The following is a 19,367-nucleotide window of genomic DNA, read 5'->3' on the forward strand; positions in this document are numbered from 1 at the left end:
CTCTAATAATATAATATATTAATGCTAACAATTTTGTTTTATTGTACATTAAGCCCTTTATTTAATAGTACCCTTGCTCATATTAACAAATGTTCACGATTTACTTCCACGCGCATTTACATTGTAAATGTCTATGGGCTCCGGTAACCACTTAACACCAGGTGGGCTGTGAGATCGTCCACCCATCTAAGCAAAAAATAAAAATTTAAAAAAAATACGAACGACGGCAACTACTTACCAACAAACTAGCCCTATGCTATGAAGTCGTCGTGGCCTAAGAGATAAGACGTCCGGTGCATTCGTGTTGAAGCGATGCACCTGTGTTCGAATCTCAGGCGGGTACCAATTTTTCTAATGAATTACGTACTCAACAAATGTTCACGATTGACTTCCACGGTGAAGGAATAACACCGTGTAATAAAAATGAAACCCGCAAAATTATAATTTGCGTAATTACGGGTGGAAGGACCTCTTGCGAGTCCGCACGGGTAGGTACCACCACTCTTCCTAATTCTGCCGTGAAGCAGTAATGCGTTTCGGCGTGAAGGGTGGGGCAGCCGTTGTAATTATACTGAGACCTTAGAACTTATATCTCAAGGTGGGTCGCGCATTTACGTTGTAAATGTCTATGGGCTCCGATAACCACTTAACACCAGGTGGGCTGAGAGCTCGTCCACCCATCTAAGCAATAAAAAAAAAAAAAAAAACGAACGACGGCGACTACTTACCAACAAACTAGCCCTATGCTTGCTTAACTTCAGTGGCAATACGCACAACAGATATCGATTTGATAACGACGACATTATTTTCTCCTCTGAAAATATCATACGGGTAAAAACAGAAGCGGACGGAAAATATTGCGATGAAAAAAATAACCTGGAAATTAATAACAAACTCCGCTTTGATGGATAGGTTTCCTTAGCGGCGACATTTTTTTTTTTCTCTCGATGTTATTAAAATTTCAGAACCTCAACATTGATTGAACGAGGATAATGCGTATCGTTTTATTAGAAATCTGCTATTAATAACCTTTTTATTTTTGACGTTTCTTATTATTATATGTGAACGGAACGTTAAGATGTGAGTGAGTGAGAGATTAACGTAAGAAAGGGAGAAAACAACGAAAGAAAAAAACAAAATAGCGGGAATGATTGACGAAGTGATGTATAATATGTACAGTGGTCAATTTTTTTTGAGTTATATTAATAGAGAAGATAGCCGTACTCGTCCGCTTCGCTGGGCATTTAAAATTAACATTATTATTTATTGTCATTATTATTAGGGAGTCTAACACTTATATAAATGTTAGCCTATCCATTAAGTACATGTATTTTCTATCTACCTACATCTACCTACTACCTACCTATCTATATAATCTACCTTGATGCATTATCTATATCCAGTCCGCCCCAAAATAGTTTAGTCAATTCTGCGAACTAAATAACCCAATTACATTTTACATAAAACAACACACCTTGAACATCGACAACAAAGTCGGACCTGAAAATGTTAAACATCTAAAAACAAACCTAAAACAACATTTTAATTCGACTAAATCCGTTGAACGCACATAAAACAGCATCTAAAATCAAATTCATTCATCATATTGAAACTAATTTGGCTATGGAATGAGCTCCCCTCCACGGTGTTTCCCGAGCGCTATGAGATGTCCTTCTTCAAACGAGGCTTGTGGAGAGTATTAAGCGGTAGGCAGCGGCTTGGCTCTGCCCCTGGCATTGCTGAAGTCCATGGGCAACGGTAACTACTCACCATCAGGTGGGCCGTATGCTCGTCTGCCTACAAGGGCAATAAAAAAAAAACCAAATGAATTTACAAACGAAACAGCTTGACTGGGCTCGGCTGGTTCGGGCTGCGAAATTTAAGTCAAAAAAAAAGTTTGTTGTCTGTAAAGTCGGTCTACTGATGATTGCTATAAACAATTGACACCACATTCACTTTTCACTGAACTTCACACTTGACGAAAACATGTATAGCAGCTGTCAACGCGGATGCATCGCTCACTCAAGTAGGAGAGAGACAGATGTCGAACGCTGCCGAACGCGGAGGCCGATTGTGCCTCTTTGTCGCTCGTTGCGCGCTCTCACTTGCACTTCAAGCCTTAAATGGAACGCCTCAGAGCGAGGTAACGCCGCATGAGTCATGTTTTTTCGTGCGCGCAGCCGGCTCCATCGAATTATAAGACGATGTCATGTCAAAAAAAAAACTGATATCGAAACTACGGTTAAAGGGCCTATAAAGAACACGAGGGGACCTCTCGTTTCGCTTCAGAATTCGGGTAAATAGTAACCTCAGCCGACACCCACCTGTCCGAATACATAGAAGCGTGCATTTTATCACGAGAAAGGGCCCGACGATTTATGTGCCGATAACGTTTTTATGCTTTCACGAATAACGAATATATTTGCGAATCGCAGTAAAGACGAAGGTCGCCGCTACCGATACGGCATTATGACCGGTATGGGGAATTTGTAATTCTTAATTGAAAACTGAAACTCGATGTTCGGGACAATGATTTAGATATTTAACAGATTTGAATATATATTCGTAAGATTCGTGATAACACCTAATGATCTCTCAACACTAGTCCGCAGCATCTGTTCACGACTTAACCTAACCTAATCTATCCTAAGAAGGAGGGAGCCTGGAGATCAGTAATACAGGTCTTTGAACCTAGTACAGACTTCAGCTCTTTCAAAGGCTTACAAAATAAATTGTAAGGTTAAATTCCATTTGCATTTGTACTATACCTTTAAGAGAGAAATAAATAAATTATTATTATTATTATTAAGAGTTGCGACAGTGGCTACTAAACTCGGACTAATTTATATCGATATTTAAATTCGGTTTCAAGCCTTTTACAATTAAGAAATTCGGCTGCTTCTCTATCGGGACAATGATTTAGATATTTAGCAGATTTGAATATATTATATTCGTAAGAGTTGCGACAGTAGACTCGGTAATTTTTATCGATATCTAAATTCCATTTTAAGCCTTTTACATTTAAGAAATCGGCTATGTTTCTTTATCGCTTCGTTTCGAACTCACGGCCTACTTAGTGTTCAATCTGAGTCCAAAGACATCAACAATGTAAATACAGCCGATATGAATTCTTAGTCTGAGATTTAGAGTCCAACAGCTGTCCCGTCCCGAAACGCGTTACTGCTTCACAGCAGGAATAGGTAAGGAAGTAGTGCCTACCTGTTTGGACTCACAAGACGTATTTTTACCAGTTACGATTATAATCAAACAATGTCATTGAAGTAATATATAATTGTTTCGGGAAGACAATTAGCATAAACCAGACAATCACTCAGATAAAATCACTACCGTGCTTGTAGTAATTCTTGTAGCTCATTACATTTATCTTAAAGAGAGTTCACGCTGCTTTTTTTATGTTCCTTTTCGCAATTATTGAAAAAGATCTTTCAAAATTAATTTGAGCAATAATAATGGATCCTTTAATATTGAAACAATATTACGACAATGCGTATACACACTTTATTATTATAACAATCAAAATTAATAATTGTTGTGTGATTATTTTTTCGGTAAGTTTTTATTCTTGAACCCAATGATCACATAACCATATCAATAAAATGCTATAATATCTTCTTCAGTTTTTGCGGGTCACACACATATTTAAACTACTTTTACGCAATCTGTCTACGCGAGACACTGTGGCCTTATTGTTTCTTTAATAAAACCAATTGCATTCTTGCTACTTGCTTTAATTATACAATGGTTTGGTTGTGATTGTTCGTCGATGAATCTTGGAATGTGACCTTTCTCGAAAAAAGGAAGGTCTTGTGTCAATAATTATTATTGGGAGGTATCTTCAGAATGTTGTTGAATGCTGTCAGCGTGCGGTGCCGGTAGTAGTAAATGTTTTGGCTAGCTTGCTGTGCTAAACGCGTCAGGCGCCGCGACACAATCAATATGCGGTTTTTTTAACGCTAGATCAAACCATAAACAAAGTTTTAATTACATTAGTGATAGCTAAGAAAAACACATGGTTCCTAAGCGATAGGCGTAAACTAAGAACTGATAGAATAAAACGTGATCTAATGGTCTTAGCGACGACACCATTTCGTGAATCTAGATTGAGTGAACGATTGAGCTGGAGCTAGAAAAATGGGAATGGCATATACGATAAGCGGAAATTTACTGGATTTTGAGTTAAACTAAAGGTTTTCTTTTTAAATGTAACAAATATTTGGGATCCATATTAATGCATTATTATCCTTTTTTTATTGCTTTCATTTGGGAAGACGATATCATAACCGACCTGATGTTAAGTGATTACCGGGGCCTTAGATCATCAGAATCATCATTCTGAGACTCAAAATCTGCCCACACTTTAAACTGGAACGCATGTTTCTTTCCCGCAGAAATAGGCAGGATGCCCATATGCGTCTATGACGATGACATGATTGTTTCGGGCAGTGGACTGTATTTTGTGCTAGGTCGCTGGCTAGCTTCAATAAAACTCGACTTAGAAAGAACGCGTTTTATTTCTCTTGGTACACAATACAACAAACATGCTAAGTACGAATTTTTGTAGAACTACAACGACTAGTGTTGCCACATTAGAAACATGTTGTAATATATAAGTATATTATAAACATAATAATAATATATTATACTAAGTTAGCTGTACCCGGCTGCTTCGCTGGGCATTTAAAATTAACATTATTATTTCTCGCCCCCACAAAGATTCTCATCATTAACGCCTCCGCAACTGGTGTAGAGAGTCCAACACTCATATAAATATTAGCCTATCCATTAAGTACATGTATTTTCTATATGGATACCAAGTTTCAAGTCAGTCGGATGCATGGTTCAGTAGTTATAACGGAACATCCGTAAAAACCACTGTAGATTTATATATTAGTATAGATTAATGTTATTTTAGGTTTGCCCTAAACAAAGACGACACTCATGTTAGCTCACATATGCTCTTCAAAGAACTAGTGACTAGTAGTAGCGTTCTTTAAGTATTATGTATTTGAGTATTACACTCTTCATTCTCCGGTAAATCCCTTTGTCACCACCGACGGAAAAGATGATTGTTCCATTTCAGCACAACATACATAGGTCGTTACAAAAATGTGTTTGGATATTTGAATCCTAGCCCCAAATCATGAATTTCATTTTTACAATATTATTTTTCGAATGATAATATCACTATTGGAAACATTCGGAGATTATTATCGATGTTGATGAGATGAGTTTGCGTAAAAAAAATCCTAAATATCTCGTACCTACTTCATTTTTTTTTGTCAGATGAACAAAAGCGGAATTTACTAGCTGACCTAGCCTGGTGTGGTTGTGGCAGAATCTGGCAAAATCACAACTTCCCTAACCATCATGAGTTTTTGTACATATAGATATTCATAATACCAACATTCGGAGTATTGGTCTATAGAAATATGACGCTCGCTCGGTGGAAGATCTTTTATTACGTCAAAAATGCACCACGATATATTCATCTACAAAATATACTAATTGGTACACACTAATATAGAAACTCTTGTGAGTCCGCGCGGGTAGGTACCACCACCCTGCCTGTTTCTGCCGTGAAGCAGTAATGCGTTTCGGTTTGAAGGGTAGGGCAGCCGTTGTAACTATACTTGAGACCTTAGAACTTATATCTCAAGGTGGGTGGCGCATTTACGTCGTAGATGTCTATGGGCTCCAGTAACCACTTAGCACCAGCTGGGCTGTGAACTCGTCTACCCACCAAAGCAAAAAAAAAACCTAATAATAAAAGGACTAGATCGCCGAATGATTTGACTAGAAAATACTGTTTTTTGGTATTCGTAACCCGAATACGCATTTAATTGACGATTCACTTAACGAAAAACCTAATTAATTTCCTTTTGTACAATTCATCAAAAGACAAAGGTAGATTAATATTAATTTAAGAACGTTTCCAAACAGATTCCGAGTGCCATCAGGCCTTACAGCATTCATAGTTAATTACGAACACAAAAGTAATAATTAAGATGGAATGAAAAATAATTCTGTGTAATTACTGGCCTCTTCCCCGGCCCCGTGGAACAATTAAAAAATAAAACACGAAATTAAACGCTTTGCGGAATGTCGGATGAAAAAGTTTTCATAATTTTTTGCGGTTTTTCTTATAAACAGGTCTTGTGGTATTTGAAACTTTCAAAGCTTTATTTAAATCTTACGACCGGAAGGTCTAACGCTAGAAGTGGTCTACTCAACTATTATTTAGTTAATAATTTGGATATTCTTATGTTCTCAAATAACTCCTATAACGAATAGGATGTCTACAATCTGAAATCAACGACTACCTAAATACTTTGGACGCATTGCTCGCAGAAATCTTGTGAAAGATGATGGCAGTAGGTCACATCATTTACAAGAGACCGCGTGGTCCATCACCTACTCGCTGATCAAAACTCATAGTATCATCCACCGGCATGCCTATACCTGAAGCACTAAGGATTGCAGAACACAGAGGCTCGTGCATCAGAAATGAAGCTACGGACTTAGGAAGAGAAGATAGAAGACAATACTTACCTTTTTTTTTTATAATACCTGTTCATAACTCATTATCATACTGACATATTGGACCCATTGCCACATATATTGGACAAATTGCCAAAAAAGGCATGACAATTTAAAAAAGCTGCTGGTAAGAGGCAAGTTATGCGGAAGAAGACCCAGAGCCAGAAGTCCAATGCGCTGGTCACACCAGATAAGCTTTACTCTCAACACTAGTCCACTTTGCTATCCACACAGCCGAGGATAAGCAGCAATAGCTCAGGATAATCCAGGAGCGAGTTATTAGAGGAGGCCACGACACTCAGCATTGAGGATTATTGATTGATCAGGTTATAACTCTAAAAATGGAGACCACAAGAAACAGACATAAAACTACCCAAGCATTAATATCGATAGCGGGTATCAGAGCAAAAATTAGAATCTTTTGATATCTTGAGGTATACTGCTTCACGGCAGAAATGGCAGGGTGGTGGTACCCACCCGTGCGGACTCACAAGAGGTCCTACCACCAGTAAGCAAATACAAAGCAATGTTGTATACTGTCTCGATATATTGATGCGTATAGTAATAAAAAATATCTTCTGCTTTGTAACACAAAAATCGTGCCATTCACGTAGTGTTTGTACTAAGAAAGCCATCGAAGCAATTACAGAGATAACCCTAAGAAACCCAATCTAAAATATTTGACCATAAGCACTGACTATAGAAATTACAATCGTATTATAAAATATGATTGACTTGTAATGGCATATCTGAATAAGCTTCATATTTTTAAGCGCTCTTAAATTAATTTACAAAACATATGATAATCTCGAAGGCTCTTTCGCGCGGCCGAGCTTTAATGCTTGTGACGTCACAAACCACAATGTGCGTGCTTTTTGGTTATTTCACAACCACTTCCAACACCAAATTTAAAAGGCATTTTTTCATCTGAATTTCGCAACTGTTTTGGAATTTCATTAAAAAAAACTAAATGGTATGTACATCGCTACAAGTGATTTAAGGATTAATAAATTGAAAAAGTCCGTATCAGATTATATAACAATTAAAAACATTTTTTTTTAAATTAAAAGATTAAAGATTAAAAAGATCAAAATCACAAATTCACATATAACAAGTCTTACACATATCTAAATGACTATTGATCATGTATCTTTTTTTTATAGCCCTCGTAGGCAGAGGAGCATAGTGCCCACCCGATGGTAAGTGGTTACCGTCACCCGGTGCCTCAGCAATGCCAGGGGTAGATCCAAGCTGATGCCTATACCTATTTACATCTACACCAATTTATCTGGATCTTTTTCTAGCAGACGAAAATTTACCATTTATATTATGTAAATTTCTGTATAATTAAATTCTAAAGTACTAAACTAAACACAACGTCGAAATTGGACACTTTACGTAAACTGAGAGGAAGTTAAGTGCGAAATCTGTCGTGACTAGGTCAAGTTGTTTCCCCGACACACACACACAGGGTGCGGTGCTTATGAGAGCGATTTATGTTTCAAATTAAGATGACGGATTTTTATATTCAAATGTTTTATTAAATTTTAGAAGAACTTACATGGACATATGGTGATGCCTCACTCATACGCATGTTTTGCTGTCTACATGGTATCGATGTTGGTTGGGTCAACATGGTTTCCGTTCATCAGGTGTTCTAGGGGTGGCGCCGAGGATTTGGTTGTAGGGTTGACCACGAGAACTATCCTAATCTGACCGGGCTCTAACCCTGGGCGGAGATCGGACGTCGGTTGAGAAAGTGCAACGGACTCAGTATGGTTAAATCAACCACTGTTCGGCCTATTCGTTGCGTGAATCGATCATGTGTGACGGCTTTAAAGGGTGCTTCATAATTAAAAACAATTCAGAGGCGCTTTTATTTTCAACTAAGTGAAATAAGTCCATAGATCTGATCCATCATCTGGCCTAAAGTGGTTACCGTATCTTATAATAGACAAGACAAGTTGTCGTTTTTCCGTGCCTGCCGTCAGCCTTCTTGCGATATAAATCAAATGAGAAATCAAAGTCATAGAACGCTTGACTGCTTTGCAGCAGAAAATGCAGGCTTTTGGTACCTATCCAGACATGCTCGATTCGCAATCAATATGTCTTTAGCTGTGGCATGGTTGCACCAGTTGAATCTTGAAATTGGCTGCTTATTTACGCCAGTAAAAAATCTATCCTACGACTATTTTCCTTCTTCGATTTAATCTCTGGTTTAAATTGTTTCTGTGCCACTAAATCTATAAAGCGTTTATGCTAATTTGGCTAAGCTATTTTGGCATACTATTTATTGATACAGTTCGCAATTAGTTCTGAACTGACAAAGTAAATTCTCTGATACTGGCACCATTTCTCTACGGACATCGAGATTACAGTATAACTAAATTCTAACATGTGATTAAGTGCTTAATCCGCTGCGAGTGGGTCAAGTTGGTACCCGTTATTCAATCTGTATGTTGCCTTTGCTAGCGGAATGGTTTCAGAACCTTAGATTTCTTAATAAATTCAAGATCTAAATGAATTACAGCTCAGTACTTTATATGGTAATAGATCGTGTATTTCACAAAAGATAGCACCCATTTCTATTGCCCGTATGGTTATTTATTTTCCTTCCCATTTCTTAAAGATCAATTTGTTATTGTTGAAAGTGGGTCAAACCTCTTACAAGAAGCCCACGCGAAGGGTTCTCCAGACTGTTTTAGATGCTCCCCTCTCGCTATTGCGTCGAACTAGATTACCGAAAGAAGCCACGACCTACAGAATGATGGGACCCCAAAGTTATTTTAGTACCAGTGAGCATGATACAAGTCCCTACGGGCTCATAAGTATTCTGTGCATTTTGGTGAAGCAATTCTGTGTTAGAGTTTGAAGAATAGAACAATGTCGCGATAGAGCGATTGTAGTGTCCGCTTATTTGAATATTAATATTAGTTCTAATTTTATAAGCATTGAAGCAAATCGTCGCATGTATACGGATATAGATTTAAAATATGCAAATGAAGGTATGGTTTATTTACTGCAATGAACACTGCTTAATCACGACGTGCTTGCGCAGACGAAACAGTCTGTTTATTTAAATCAGACTATTGGATTCTTCAAGGATCGTATTTGTTTCTATTCGCGAATTTCACATCTATTTTAGTAGTATGTTGTTTTTGTAATATTTTACGAATGAATTTTCAACAACGATAACGCTCCGTCGACAATTTTTGTTATAAGACTTGGAGTTGAATTACCTACCGTCTAAGCATGTCCTTTGTAAATTTGCTTTAAAAGAATGAATCAAGCCGACCTAACCTAATAGGTGTATGGCTCTAATAAAGAATAAAAAAAAAGAAGGAATGACTAATTCTTTTTTTTTTTCTTTAAATTTTCAACTCGCTCACACCCGTACTCCAACTTGATATCTGCATAAGGAGAAATCTCTTGTAAAGTGGAGAACACACACGAAACTATTGCAGAACATTTCGAAGAGGCACAAAAGGCTTTTATTCGAATACCTGCACTCACATGGCTTTATTTTGTTACGTCTTCGTGTCAGATTTGGAGATTTAAATATTATTGCCATAGGAAGAACGGATTTTTTCTATTTATTGGCATCTTGATATTATTATTTTTATTGCCCTTTTTGGCAGACGAGCATACGGCCCACCTGATGGTGAGTGGTTACCGTCGCCCATGGACTTCAGCAATGCCAGGGACAGAGCCAAGCCGCTGCCTACCGCTTAATTCTCTCGTTTGAAGAAAGACATGTCATAGCGCTCGGGAAACGCCGTGGAGGGGCTCATTCCATAGCCGGATGGTACGTGGCAAAAAATACCTCAATATTTACAGCACAGTACTCTAGACTTTAACTTCGTAGCATTTACGGTTATGTTTGTTTACAATTATTAAATCGGTGTAGCTACTTTGTAACTTATTAAATAGTTTGTTGGTAGCATTATTCATAAGGAATAATAGCTTGTATGGATCAAAAAATAGACATGAAGAATATCTAGTTCACGTTTTTTGAAATTAGGTGCTACCAATCTCTTCTCTCTTCTTCCTCTTTTGTATACTTATACCAATATTGCTAAAATAAAGTTAAATAATAAGTATAGTGATCCCACTATAAACATGCTTCCTTCTTGTTAATATTTACTTCATTCATGGAGGTTTTATAGATTCAATTGTTACACTGAAAGAATTTCTTCACTGACATGAACTGTATGAACACAACGTGCAAATCCATAGCAAAATGTTTTATCATTTCTTCCAAGTTGACACCGCGATTTATTTCTATTATGGTTCGAACTCAAAACCCGTTTTATTTCGGCGGCCACAATATTGTTGTGAATTAAGTTACGAATTCATTAAATTCAGAATGATCTACTACAAATATCCATTAAAAGTAAAGTTATCTCCCGCGACCGCTAAAGGTCCGTGAACGTAATAGCAAAAACGACAAAAACTCTGACGACGAAAAAAAAAAAATATCCATCCACAATAACACCGAAATCTTTTATCTGCGAAACTTTGGGAACACCGTCCCTCTCCTAACAACGGGGAAGAAGATTTTTCTTTTCAACAAAACTTATCACAAGTCTCAGAGGCAAAAATTAAAACTTCACTTTTATACAAGGCCGTATGATTTATTAGATCTGATGCGATAACTGCTCAGCTGAATGAAAGCGGATGGTTGATCAACGGATCACCGGTTCGTAGTTGTTCAAGCGACTCTTAAGCTGCGTAGGATGTTCGTTTTTCTATCTACAGTAAACTTTACAACAAAGTTCATCGACAATTTTAGACGGTGTCTATACTAATATATAAATCTACAGTGGTTTTTACGGATGTTCCGTTATAACTACTGAACTATGCACCCAATTGACTTGAAACTTGGTATCCATGTAAAAAAAAAACATAAAGATACTTCATGGATAGGCTAATATTTATATGAGTGTTGGACTCCCTACATTGATGAGAATCTTTGTGGGAGTGAGAAATAATAATGTTAATTTTAAATGCCTAGCGAAGCGGACCGATACAGCTAGTTTAATAATAAATTTAAACTAATAACCCAGCCGACTTAACCTAATAGGTGTATGGCTTTAATAAAGTATAAAAAAAAAAAGAATAAAAAAAACTAATAACCCCGTAGTTGTCAGTGACCACGAAAATTTAATCTATTGTGTAATATTGGAAAAGCTATTTTCAAAATATCGGAAATTATAAAATAATGATATGGAAGATTAAACCGTAAAAGTAATTGTCATTATAATAGTCTACGCCGAATGATGGTAACTCGACTTAGTCATGGGCCACTTAAGAAAATTTAATTTGCATGTTATATCACCTATATCTTCACTTGTGATGATTTAAAATTGTGCCTAATTCTTTTGTTTTGTCCATTGAAAAGAAATTAAAGATAAAGACAGAGAAATAAAAAATAATCGGTTTACAAACAGAAGATAAATGTTACTTAACTGCTGTATGTGTGTGTATTTATACCTCTATGTGTAGTTTGTTCAAAAATATTTTATAATTAATTAACATTGTTGTATTGTTGTGATCAGGATAAGTCCAAAATGGCTTAGAAATGAACACTACTAGGCTTTATGTATTATTTACAGAATGATCTACAAACTATTTTAAATGAATAATAGAATAGTTTACAATGTCGACGAGTATAAAACATTGTACTTAATGTCATCTATGTATAAAAGTTGATTTGTATTTTTTGTATGTTCATTGTAAACTCCGAAACGTCTGGACCGATTTCCATCAAGTTTTAAAGATATCTTCATATTGGCGTTACGGTAGATCCAGTGTGAAGTTTGGTAACGATCGAATCAAACTCAAGTCAAAGATCGGCCAACTAAGCCGACTTCAATATTAGTCGAATCTATCATAAAATATCAAATTGAACAAAACGATCAGTTTTTTTTTCGGATTTGATATAAAAAGATACAAAATTTGACAGTAATTTGATTGCAATTAAATTTCCTATAACCTAATGAAAACTATTTCACATAAACTACATTTAAAAAAACACCTTTTTTTCTTCTTTTTTTTTCTAGGCAATGTTTTCGTCATAGCCGCTATTATTATCGAGAGGAATCTTCAGAATGTAGCTAATTATCTGGTTGCGTCGCTAGCGGTCGCTGACCTCATGGTCGCGTGCTTGGTGATGCCCTTGGGCGCTGTATATGAAGTAAGTTTTCGATTTCTTCCATCACTATCTAGTATTCTGGTGTTTAAAACTAATGTGAACAACTTAAGTGAAAATGGGACAAGGATAGTTATTGCGAACGAATCTGGGGGATATTTGGGATAAAGCAACTTTTTTTATTCTTTTAGAATTGAATTTCCTGGTGTTTAGTTTTTTCCAGAGTCCAGAGACCAATTTAAAAAGAAATTTAAATTCATATTTGACGATTGCATTTTGAGATATTTTATGTTACTAGTGGTCCCGCAGTAGTCCAAATTCAACTATAATTAATTGAAATTATAAGTTTGAACATTATTATGATTCTATTGTCAAATACTATATATTATATTATTATGTACTTCTATAATCACAGATTGCGCCAAGACTACACTTTAGACAAATATGAACAAAGACAAACAATATTTAATCTATTCTCAATTTTACCATAGACTTTATACAATAAGAAAATTTTGACAATAAACAAATAGTATGCATGCGTGTGTGTCTCAAATACATGGTAGCATACATAACGTTTTCTTTATTGATTTAATGTATATTTTATGTATTATTTAAAAAAAAAATAGCATTGTGCACCCCTTCTCTATATTTTCTATAAGTGTGGGAAATTTCATACCCCTCCGTCCACGCGATTTTCGTAAAAAGGGGTACAAAGTTTTTGCTCCACGTATTAATATATAGATGACAGAACAATTCTGATGTTTGACATTGTACGTAAGCTAACAGAGGTTCCAATCGTGGAAATGCTTAACAAAAACTTTACACCCGTTTAAAACGTTTCGCCCGTAATTAAACAAAAATGTTTCGGAGGAAAAACCGACACGAATGCATTCATTTAGCGCTCCCAGACAAAGGACCGCTTCAGGGGACATCAAAGACATTGGTTAATGGCCCGCTACGGAGTCGCGTATTCAAAATGCCCAGCGACTGTGAAACTTGACCGCTATTTAATTTAACTTTATGACCGAGCAAATGTGTATATCTTAACTAGCTGACCCGGCAGACTTCGTAGTGCCTCAATCGATAAATGAAAGACCTAAACTTTTGTATAAAATAAAATTAAAACAAACAAAAGGAATCCGTCCGACGAGGGACACATAGAAGAAAAACCAAATTGTATTTTTTTTTAATCTCGAGCATTTTCAAATTTATTTACCTTTTAAACCTTCTCTGGACTTCTACAAATAATTCAACACCAAAATTAGCCAAATCGGTCCAACCGTTCTCGAGTTTTAGCGAGACTAACGAACAGCAATATATTTATATATATATAGATATAGATTAGACAGTGAACGAGTTTGTTAAGACAGAAACTGTATCTTAGTCTAACAGTAGGTACTGTCACCCTGCCTAGTTCTGCCGGGATCAGTAATGTGTTACTGTTTTAAGGGTGGGACAGCGATCATATCCGACTTAAGCCGTTTCAAAGTGGGTGACGGAATTGACCTCTGATAGCCACTTAAAATCAGGAGAGCCATGATTTCGTTCATCCATCTATGTAGGAAAATGGAGCACATTTTGAGGCCGCACGAGTAGGAACAAACTAATGTCTCATTTATATGAGCATCTTTCATATATCAAGCCGTAACTTATCACTACATAGTACAAAATAAAGTCGCTTTCTCTGTCCCTATATCTGTCTGTCCCTATGTATGCTTAAATCTTTAAAACTACGCAACGGATTTTGATGCGGTTTTTTTAATAGATAGAGTGATTGAAGAGGAAGGTTTATATGTATAATAACATCCACTAAATGGTGGAGAAATCAATAATAAATTACAGTTTCCGAAGCGAAGTCAGGGCGGGTCGCTAGCCATGAGATAAACTACAAACGACTTTACACTTTGACATTTAAGTTTCAAAATACATTTTTGATCTCCACTTTACTATTGCTACTAAGTATATTCTGTATACAGAATCAAATGCCTTAAAAAAATACTAGTTACATAGTTTATTATTTAAAAAATGGCAACTATACTGGTAATTTTTTTCTTCAGGTTAGTCAAGGTTGGATCCTGGGTCCTGAGCTCTGTGACATGTGGACCTCAAGCGACGTACTCTGCAGTTCCGCATCAATATTGCACCTGGTCGCTATCGCCACTGACAGGTAAAGTGTTAAACATCTGAACGATAGAAGACGAATCACATAACGTCACTTGTTTCCCAGTCAGAATTCAATACGACCAAGAAATTGAAACACATACTTATGCCCGTGTAAATACAATTAAAGATACTAAGCACACGCGCAAAGAAAAAATAAATCTGTTCGTCACGTGTATGTTGAAATTGAAGCCATGATCCTCGGCCCATTAAATAACAATTCGATTAAAAGGTTGAAACTGCCAACTATTAGTGATAGGATTTCATAATAGAAATAATAAGACTATGCTAATTAATACGTCACAAAGATATTAACATAAAAATGTAGAATTAGAAAATGTATGTACGCAAGAACACATAGTACATTTATTATATTTATTTATTATTATTTTTTCCTACCTATCTTGATAGCCTTGAGAGGCTATTTCAGCTTCTCCTTGACGTGTAGGTGAGCTCACGGGGCTCAAACCGGGAGCATATTTATTCATTCTTGATATAACTGGCCATTGGATCGCCCGTCGCTCTTTTACGCAGCAAACTTTGTTTATAATGTGCCATTCAAATCACCACATCATTTACGGTAGACCGACCAAATCAGGACTGCAGTGGGAGGTAAATTAGTGCAACAAAATGGCTTGGAGTAGGCAGAATTGAGTCTAGTAAGAAACGTCAAGTCTAGCCTCTCCAAGGATACGTAATGATCACGACCAATCTGTTAAGAGTAAAGAAGAATTCGCATCACTGCACAATTAGGACCTCCTTTTTTTTCGGTCGGTTTTCTAGAAAAAAAAATTTTTCTTGTGGTTTTCACCTCTCGCTTTTTTAATTTTAAAGAAATACCAATTCCTCACAGCAACGTCACATTTACAGACGACTCATTAAAGTCAATTACAATTTTTAATTTTTTAAACGCCTAATTCATGGATATCCAGCAATATTTAGCCAAAAAATGGATATTATTATCGTAAACGATAAAATTAAATCAAGTTTAAATATAGCTTGGACAATTTGGCACACTTGAATGCACACAATACAGCAGTCTGCCAGATCCGATGACCCAAATAAAATTCTAAGCCTCATCACGGCACAAATGCGAATTCAAATCCAAAACATCGCAATAACGCTGCAATCGAATATTCATTAGACGAATCAAATGTTTCAAAAGAAAAATAAACTTACCCGTCTGTTACAGCGATAAACATCCCGAAGGGAGATAAAGTCCCACTGCGCCAATAAAACCTGTATATTACTCTTAATAATGTATGCCATATTTTTCCCATTTTCCTGTCACTGGGTATTAATACATCCAGAGGGGCGATGTATACTTGACCTAAATAATCGCTTATTGACATATTCCCAGATTTCTAGAATTATTATCGAGTTATCCGAGACCTCGAGACGACACCTAATCTTAGATAAATTATTCTAGAACCGAAGACACCATTTACTGGCATAGTATATTATTCACGAAACTTATTTCAGGTATTGGGCCGTGACCGATGTCGACTACATCCATATACGTAACGAGAAACGGATCTTCACCATGATTGTCCTGGTGTGGGGTGCTGCTCTCGTCGTCTCTCTGGCACCGCAGCTGGGCTGGAAGGACCCTGACTACCTGGCCAGGATCACGCAACAGCAAAAGTGCCTTGTTAGTCAAGACTTGGCATATCAGATCTTCGCCACTTGCTCCACATTCTATGTACCTCTTGCTGTCATTCTGATTCTCTACTGGAAGATATTTCAAACCGCAAGACGACGTATAAGGAGAAGACGCGAACCTCCTCCCCCACGCCCCACTTCAGCTGACGGTGCTCCACCATCAGGACGCCCTATCCAGTCGGCGCGAGATCGGCGGTTTGTTAAGAAAAGATTCCTGAACTTGAAGAAATGCAATCAGCGCACTCGTGTCGAAACTTTAGCAGCTGCGTTATTACTGACCGAGGGTCAAAGCACTTCAACGGTTGACACACTAGATGAAGAGCCAAGGACCACTGCGTTTACCGTAAACGAGAAAATACAATCTGTTTCCCCAGAAAAGTCTTCCTCGACGGTCACAAATGGCTCGAAACCAGAAAAGGCGATCGTTTCAGCTCCGACTCATCGTGAAAAGAAGGAGTCTCTCGAAGCGAAGAGGGAGAGGAAAGCAGCGAAGACCCTTGCAATCATAACGGGAGCGTTTGTGTTCTGCTGGCTTCCGTTCTTCATCATGGCGCTGGTGATGCCAATCTGCCAAACGTGCGTGATCAGCGATTACTTGGCCAGTTTCTTCTTGTGGCTCGGCTATTTCAACTCGACCCTGAACCCGGTTATATACACGATATTCAGTCCGGATTTCCGTCAAGCCTTCGCTCGAATCCTTTTCGGAACTCACAGGAGGGGACGCAACAAAAAGTTCTAACAGCGTTGCCTCTATTACATTTACACCTAATCCGATACTCGGTGGACTATTAATTCTTGTTGTACAATACTTTGCTTATGTATGTCATACATACTAATTAGTGTAAATACGTTTAGCGGAAAATTGTAAATAATCTAAAGTGTATATTACGTAGGTGATGTTAAAGTTGTTTTTTTAACGCGTAAGCGTAGAATGAAGCCGCGCCGGCATCGCTTTTGAGTCCGGAGTGACGCCGACGCCTGCTCTTATGTTGTTCCAAGTGACATTACAAAATAAATATTTAAATTATATCAGAAACTTATCTTTTATTTAGCTCTCGACACGCAATGAAAACAATTAATATTGGTCTTTATCTAATTTCCGAGCCAAATTAGGGTAGTTTGCGGTTACGTTAAGATTTTTAGATACATACCTATATATTTTTACTTTATATACCAGTATACTCCGTTCTTCATATGTCCGATGCGGCTATATATACCATCATTATGAGCTCCTGCCCACTAAGTTTCTCGCCAAATCTTCTCAGTGGGTCGCGCTTCCGAGGCGGTGGTAGATTCTGCGAAGCATTGCTCTTGCTAAGGCCATTGTTAGCAACACTCCGTTTTGAGCCCCCGGAGCTCACCTACATTTTAGGGCGAAGCTGAAATAGCCTTTCAAGGCTATCAGCAGAGGTAGGGAAAAAATGAGCTCTTAATTCCTACCGATAAAGCGACTCACAAGACCAAAGTTGAGCCTTCTCATCTTCTTAAGATCCCTGTGCAAACCTCTAGCCATTACGAGGGCTCTTCCACTGTTCAATCGATTCGTATGTATTCGAATTCGTAAATGAGTGGACAAGCTCACAGCCCACCTGGTGTTAAGTAGTTACTGGAGCCCAAATACATCTACAACGTAAAATGCGCCACCCACCTTGAGATGTAAGTTCTAAGGTCTCAGTATAGTTACAACGGCTGCCCCATCCTTCAAACCGAAACGCATTACTGCTTCACGGCAGAAATTGGCGGGGTGGTGGTACCTACCCGTGCGGACTCACAAGAGATCCTACAACCAGTAATTATGCAGATTATAATTTTGCGGGTTTCACATTCAAATTCAAAACTTGAAACTAAAACAAAACTACCTTCAGCACTTTACATCGTCAAGGAGTGAATCAGACGTAGCCTGTATATATTTGTTAGTTCATGTTTTTGGCATGCACGTTTTACTTACAGACTTCATTTAGTGTATTTATTTTGAATAAAAAATAATTAATTCATATTTTTAAGTATTGCTCGTTAAATTGAAATTGAAAAATTTAAACCCCTTCATATCTTATTTGGCTATAAATGCCTATTTGCGGTGCGCTAGAAAAAACCTCATGTTTGAATTAAGTTTTTTTAGTACACAATTTTGCTCTTTGTACAATATTTCACGTTACAATGAATAAACACTAGTGGTAGGACCTCTTGTGAGTCCACACGGGTAGGTACCATCGCCCAGCCTATTTCTGCCGTGAAGCAGTAATGCGTTTCGGTTTGAAGGGTGGGGCAGCCGTTGTAACTAAACTGAGACTTTAGAACTTATATCTCAAGGTGGGTTGCGCATTTATGTTGTAGATGTCTATGGGCTCCAGTAACCACTTAGCACCAGGTGGGCTGTGAGCTCGTCCACCCATATAAGAATTAAAAAAAAAACAGCGATACATATTTTGAAGCGATGCAAAATTGTATTGTAAAACTTTAGCAGAATCACAATATCCCTCGAAACATTGCGATGCCGAAGACATCCTATTATTTTTACGAAGGCTGCTGCAGAAAAATAAATCGCTGATACGAAACGAGTAAACAAAATGAACCGAAATTGAAAATGACAAGAGAATGAAACAAGTTCTTCCCTGAACGCCGCCTTCCCTAAGAAATAGGCAATACGTTTTTATACATTTCTCCCCTAGCTGTGACAGACTTGAAAAATGGCGCAGGCTGAAACTTGGAAGCGATGAAACAGCGGACTTATTGTGTCATGTTATATTTAAATCGAAATATAATTTTTGGTCATTTAATTTAACTTTCATTTTTTTGCCCTGCCTAAGCTGATAGCCTTGAGAGGCTATTTCAGCGT

The 19,367-nt window shown here is 37.3% G+C and overlaps 1 protein-coding gene across 1 annotated transcript in view; it reads left to right on the forward strand.

Annotated features, from left to right (window-relative positions):
- Positions 1–17,567, forward strand: part of LOC149502418 (5-hydroxytryptamine receptor) — a 77,814-nt gene extending 60,247 nt beyond the window's left edge. The window contains exons 4-6 of the mRNA XM_089729432.1: positions 12,621–12,754; positions 14,767–14,876; positions 16,352–17,567. Of these exons, the coding sequence (XP_089585558.1) occupies positions 12,621–12,754; positions 14,767–14,876; positions 16,352–17,270 (1,163 nt within the window). The 3' untranslated portion in view covers positions 17,271–17,567. The remainder of the gene's footprint in view (positions 1–12,620; positions 12,755–14,766; positions 14,877–16,351) is intronic.
- The last annotated feature ends 1,800 nt before the right edge of the window (positions 17,568–19,367 follow it).

The sequence above is a fragment of the Bombyx mandarina genome, chromosome 08 (genome assembly GCF_030267445.1).
Source record: "Bombyx mandarina strain Sakado chromosome 08, ASM3026744v2".
Lineage (NCBI taxonomy): Eukaryota > Metazoa > Arthropoda > Insecta > Lepidoptera > Bombycidae > Bombyx > Bombyx mandarina.